We start from the raw sequence: 5,953 nt of genomic DNA, 5'->3' as shown, positions 1-5,953 counted from the left end.
GAGGGCCCTTCTACAATAGCAAACGGGACATTCTCAAAGCAGCCTTGAACGAGTCCAGAAGCCAGCCGTTCGCTGGACAGTGGAACTTAAACTGCGGAAATGATTTTTTGAGATTTTGTTGGGATTTTTATTTAATACATTTTAAGGAGTGAAGCTCGCTATTAAAGCGTTGCTATAATAGTTAGACCTCAAACTAAAAGGGATTAATACTAAAACATGAACCAAACGAGGAATGTTCAGCTTTTTCTATTGATGGTCATATCTTCAGGTAATGCTTTTCATATTTAAGCGGATGAGTGTTCGAGCTTTGAATGGGTAACGGTAGTAAACGTCAAGTAAATGTACTCCATGCGGAACCCACTGAATGTCTTGCTACTTGCATGAGACTTTGAAATGAGTTTAGCATGCCGCCTCACTATCTCCTGTATTTGAGGTGAACGTGAAGCCATGCGTCTTTAGTGTGCACCCGACTCTCTAGCCTATTGCAGTGCGTAAAAGCTATTTTTTCCTTTCCTGTCGACTCCATCTCGTCTGTGTATGTCTTCCATAAAGTCATTGGTGTCGATTAGGGGACATGTGTAGTTTGCAACCTCTGGGATACCATGAGTGTAATGAGATAAATCAATGGGGGCTGTTAAGGCGCGCGTAAAGATGAATGGCCAAGTTGGAACCGTTAGGATATTTACAACTATGTCTTTGGAGGGAAGCTTTTGACCTTCAACATACATGTCTATAGTGTTAAAATGTATATTATGCGTGGAAATCAGAATGGAGAGCATTCAAAAAAATAAAATAAATGTTGTTATTGATTCGGGTAAGGTGAAATACAAGAGCATTAGATACTTATTTTAAACGTGTTTCATTCCAATATGTTTCATTAATTGTGTGTTATCAGCACAAAAGTTGACATATGTTTGATCAAAGATTTCAACGGTGTGCTAGTATGATGCACCATTCAGCCGGTGCGTAAAGATACTAGCCATTTCTCTCTCCTTTTACGCACAAGTTTACTTCGCTATAAGGCAATTTGAGGACAGGAACTCACGGCGCTTTATCATGTCAGGCTTCAAGTTATTAACTTTAGTCAGCTCCCACATTATTTTCTCTGATTGCACCACTTAATACCAAATAATGACCCGGAAGGTTGCAAGTTCAAACCACCGAGCTGACGTTCTGTCGTTCTGCCCCTGAACAGGCAGTTAACCCACTGTTCCTAGGCCGTCATTGAAAATAAGAATTTGTTCTTAACTGACTTGCCTAGTTAAATAAAGGTTTAAAAAATATATTTAAAAAAATAAAATAAAAAATGGCTATCCATCAAACAAACTTCACATAATCATCACAACACTAATCCAATACAACCTTTCAATACTAACCTTGAACATGCTAGTAAATTTGACTCATCCTCTGAACCTGACTATTGCCTCTCATGCATTTATTCCTTAATTAGGTATTGGCTGTTCAAGTCTCCATCTGATTCAAAACACTGTACCATCTTTAACCAAGATGTGCAGTTTGTAACTGTTTCCATAAGAACCATGTTTACACTTCTCATAAAATAGTGTTAAACTCAGGCAAGGAACATATCTGTAAATCCAGTAACTATAGGATGGGAAATGGCAATGTTTTGGCTACCACTTGTGTATTGAAATCTCAGGGATATTTGGTCAGGGATATTTGGTAAGATCAGACTCATCTACCATGGTCAGACACAGGGCAGCCAGGAACATTGGGGTCAAACAATGATTGGCGTCCTCACACCTTAATTTACATAAAACAGACCGACCCTCTCTGTCTGCCTCCCACCCGACACCTCATTTGGGGGTATGGTGGTGTGTGTGATTGGGTGTTCAGTAATCCCCCTGCAGCCGCCTTACTAGACATCCCCTAAAACCTAGGCAAACACACACAAACATTCTCCCCCAGCCTGCACAGACAGTGTTCTCCTACTCTCAACCAGACACCCTTCTGACTGGGGGTGTTAATCCCAAAGATCTACAATGAGGTAGAATCAGGGCCAAGGCGCTACTCTGCCATGAGGCTCAAAAGCTTGGCCTGTTCCTTCAGACATATTTGCTCTCTGTGCCATAGCCTCATAGCCTTCCCTGTTGGCCTCCCCACTTCTTCACCTCTTATGTGGCTGGACCCACCCTGGGTTCATATATAACAAATAAGACTGACGTTGGTGCATAGAAACAGTGCTGCTGGCTGTTATTGCTGTGTGTATGAGGGATAAGAAAGTTCCCCACAGTTTAATTAGTTGGTTAATTACATGCATAGACCAAATAAAAAATGCAGGTATTCAACCCTTTTGGACAGCAGTTATGAATGACATATAGTTTTTAGGTATGCGCTTCAATATGTATTACATTTTATAGGACTTTAAGCAAGACCTAAAGGCAACACTGGCCATTGTTTTGATGCAATATTGCAGAGCAATGTTGCCAGTAATGGTTACCGAAACCTTTTCCATTGTAAATGAGAATCGTTTTATTATCTGGGTAAATTTAATCGGCAGGGCCACCTAGTCAATAAGATGAATATTGCCAAAACAAATTGCCTGTGTATCATGGGCTTGGTGAAAGAACAATTTACACCACGAGTCTCATACATTGAGAGCATAATTCTCCCAAGGCCCTTTGAGGTGGGATGTATAGAGACTGAACATAACATTGTGTTCACTATACAATGAAACCTTTTATAAGAGAAAGAGAAAGACACACTGAGGTTTATTGACCTCAAGAAAGAAAGTTATCAAGAAAGTGTGTGAAAGTGAATTTTAAGGACAGTATCGGAAAAACATGTCCATCTCTATCTATCAGTTTAATTGAAACAATACCGAAACATGGAGCAACCTTCGTTCTGGCATTGTTTTCGATTAAAGATAAACTAGACTTCCTGTTCTTAAAAGTGAAATCCATTCAATCAACTGCTGGTGGTCAATGAGACCTGATATTGACTTCTTGACAGAAGCCACTTTCACAAGCAGCAGTACAAGATGACATAGGCCATTTCTGTCCAACAATGTCAATACATTTTGGTCATCCCGATTCGGGGTTGCAATTACTTTGACAAAATGCGCTCCACTGCATCTCTATAACATGTTTCTGAGGAACTCAGGCTGAGGCAAAGGGAAAGCAAAGTTGGTTAGTTTAGGATCTGTCTTATTTTGATTGTGCTGTTTTTACATGGCCACAGAGTGCTGAACGAAGTATAGGCCTATCCCACTTACAGAAAACTGGGGGTGAGAAAAATGGAGGAAAGTGATTTTCGCTTTAATACAGACTCTGGCCAAAATAAATAAAAAATATGCTTGGAGCATATTCTAAGTAGTTAGAACAAGTGTTAAAATACTGATGAATTCACCATCACAGTGTGTTGTCATTAGAATATATTGTCATTAACTAGGCCATTAAGGGTTGTAGAATGATGAATAACAGACAAGCTAAATATGTTATCTCAAAACGTTGCATAATGGCTGCTTGGTCTGTTGCCAACATTGCCCACATTCCTACAATGCCACCCCTTGTAATTGGTCCTTAAATGCCCCCTACACTTGCTGAACGAACCCATGGGTGTGTAAGGAAGTGCTTGTAGGCGGAAGTGAATTAATTAGCGCAATGGGAAAAGGGTCTCGTGTTCACACACACGCTAATGCCAAATTGGCTGGCAATTAATGAAGAAGTGGCTGTTTAAACAATAGGAGAGGAGCTATGCTCTGAGCAGATCTGCTGGTGCACCATCACCAGCCATAAAGGTTGGGGCTGGGAGAGGGGTAGAGAGGGGAGTTTAACTCCTATTAGTGGGACAATAGGCCCAGCCCTGCGACGTCAGTCCCCAAATCCATAGCCCCCTGCCCCAGCACCCCCAATCCTCAATCCCAGCTGGGCCTAGGAGTCAGACCCCAATACTTATACAGGCCTTTCTACCCCCCTCCCCTCCATCCATTATGCCTGCCTGCCTGCCTGCATGGGCCTAATTCAGTAGACATCATCTGTGCCTATCCCTCTGCTATGATGAAGAGTGAAGGAGGCTAGTGAAGGAAAAGGTGAAAGGAGAGAGGGAGAGCTGCTGGCTGTAGCAATATCCACTGCTAATAAGACATGTTTAAGCCTATACCAGAGGGTCTGCCTGTGGTGCGACTTGAGCTGATAATACAACTAAGCCTGTAGAATTCTATGCTTATTATAGCATGGTCATTGATCTTATCCATTTCACCTAATGGAGCTTATCAACACTGTAAACATTTAGGAAAGCACATAAAGTGAAGCGCACATAAAATACGTTCATTTTCACAATGGCATCCTTCTATCTCCAAAGTCGGCCTCTCCTCTTCATGCAGGGGTTTCCAGGGTCAGGGAGAGGGGATAGTATGGGACAAGTCAATTAAGGATTCAGCGACAGACCTGCAACTGGGCTTGACTCGCTAGCAGCCCCCCCCCCCACACACACACACACTCACACACAAAAAACATGCAAACCCGCACAGGGAAAAATATAGAGGACGCAACCAATGAAGGGATTTACTTGTGTTTGCCTTCTCTGCCTCGACCCTGAACCCCCTTTTCATCGTCCTGGGGGGCTTAGCCACCTTCACGCCACAGTCACAATGGAAACTGTGAAGTTCACTGCCAAGTCTGAGGCGACAATAAACAATGAAGGGACTGGGGTAGGGGGGTGGTTTGGTGACCGAATGCAAGCTGTCCTCCACCCCGGCCCCCTCAGTCCCCTCAGCCAACTCTCTCATGACCTTTTAGGGTTCTGGGGTCACAGTCTGGGGCTGAGGGGTGGAGATTTGGGATTTTGGTGGGGTGGAGTGTGAGGGAAAGCTGGGGGATGGGGGCGGGGGACCCTGTCCTTAGTGTTCTGGATAGCCCCCCTTCTGCTTATTATGAGCACCCAGATGGGTGGCGAATTTATCCCTAAACTTAACACTTAATCACACTCCGCGGCACAGGGGCGAATGCCGGGCTGCAGTGGTAAAGATGGGCTTTGCATTTTGACTGTGTAGAATACGGCTGGGAATTTATAAGGCAGCTTGGCTGCTTTTATATGGCATACATACATGTAGATGATAAATAATATCATAATTCGCTTTATGTCTCTGATTTCAAGTACAAATGAATGATTAAGGTTTCCTTATTGAGCAACCCAAAAATAATGAACTGATTACAGCGCTCTCACCCCTCAAAGCCTCAATCAACACAATTTGACATCAGTCTTAACTGTGCACTTAACTGTTTCCCTCATAGTCCCTTCTTCTTACATTCCACTCTCCCTCTTTCCCCAGCATGGAAGTCCCCAGATATCTCTAATCCAATATGTCCCCACAGAAGATTTGACACGCAGCTAATCCTTAGTTACCGTGACCGACATCTCACTCTCTTTACATCCCCAGCATTGCATCCCCAGGTATTCCATTATCCACTGCTACCCCTTACATCAGATGTTAAGCTTGACTGAGTGTCTCTGGGTAGTGCAAGCAGTCGTTCTGAACTACAAAGACCTGGGGCCCAAGCTTCCCAGCTGTGTCAGGCAGTGTGACTTGGGGCCTGTTCTAAGACGCCAGGCCAGAGTGACTTAAGCTTCGACCTGGTCCTGGGTCATAGTATTGAAATCCAGAATTTATATATATTTGCAGAGCAGATATGAAGGAGATTGTAAAATAAGTTTGAAGGGTTTAAGATTCCTTGTACTGTGGCTGCTTGTTTGGCATGCATCCACGTGTGCATTGATTGTGTAAATTATGGAGTTTTACCCTGAATGGCCCAAGTACTCATATAATATATAGTTGTTGGAAGGTGCAGGGGATTGAGAATAATTGTATGTCAGTGATTAAAAGGTGTATAACCCGAATCTAAATGTAATGATCAGGTATCTACTGGAACGAGAAGATATCTTCATTTAGATTACGATGCTTTAAGGATCAGTCCAGTGGATGCGCAGCTATACT

The 5,953-nt window shown here is 42.9% G+C and overlaps 1 protein-coding gene across 1 annotated transcript in view; it reads left to right on the top strand.

The window, feature by feature from the left end:
• Nucleotides 1-216: 216 nt before the first annotated feature.
• Nucleotides 217-5,953, top strand: part of LOC139380383 (immunoglobulin superfamily DCC subclass member 3-like) — a 19,918-nt gene continuing 14,181 nt past the window's right edge. The window contains exon 1 of the mRNA XM_071123018.1: nucleotides 217-268. Within this exon, the coding sequence (XP_070979119.1) occupies nucleotides 217-268 (52 nt within the window). The remainder of the gene's footprint in view (nucleotides 269-5,953) is intronic.

Source organism: Oncorhynchus clarkii, chromosome 2 (genome assembly GCF_045791955.1).
Source record: "Oncorhynchus clarkii lewisi isolate Uvic-CL-2024 chromosome 2, UVic_Ocla_1.0, whole genome shotgun sequence".
NCBI classification, from domain to species: Eukaryota; Metazoa; Chordata; class Actinopteri; order Salmoniformes; family Salmonidae; genus Oncorhynchus; species Oncorhynchus clarkii.
The sequence above is the reverse complement of the archived record's forward strand: the minus strand, read 5'-3'. Positions and strand labels throughout refer to the sequence as shown.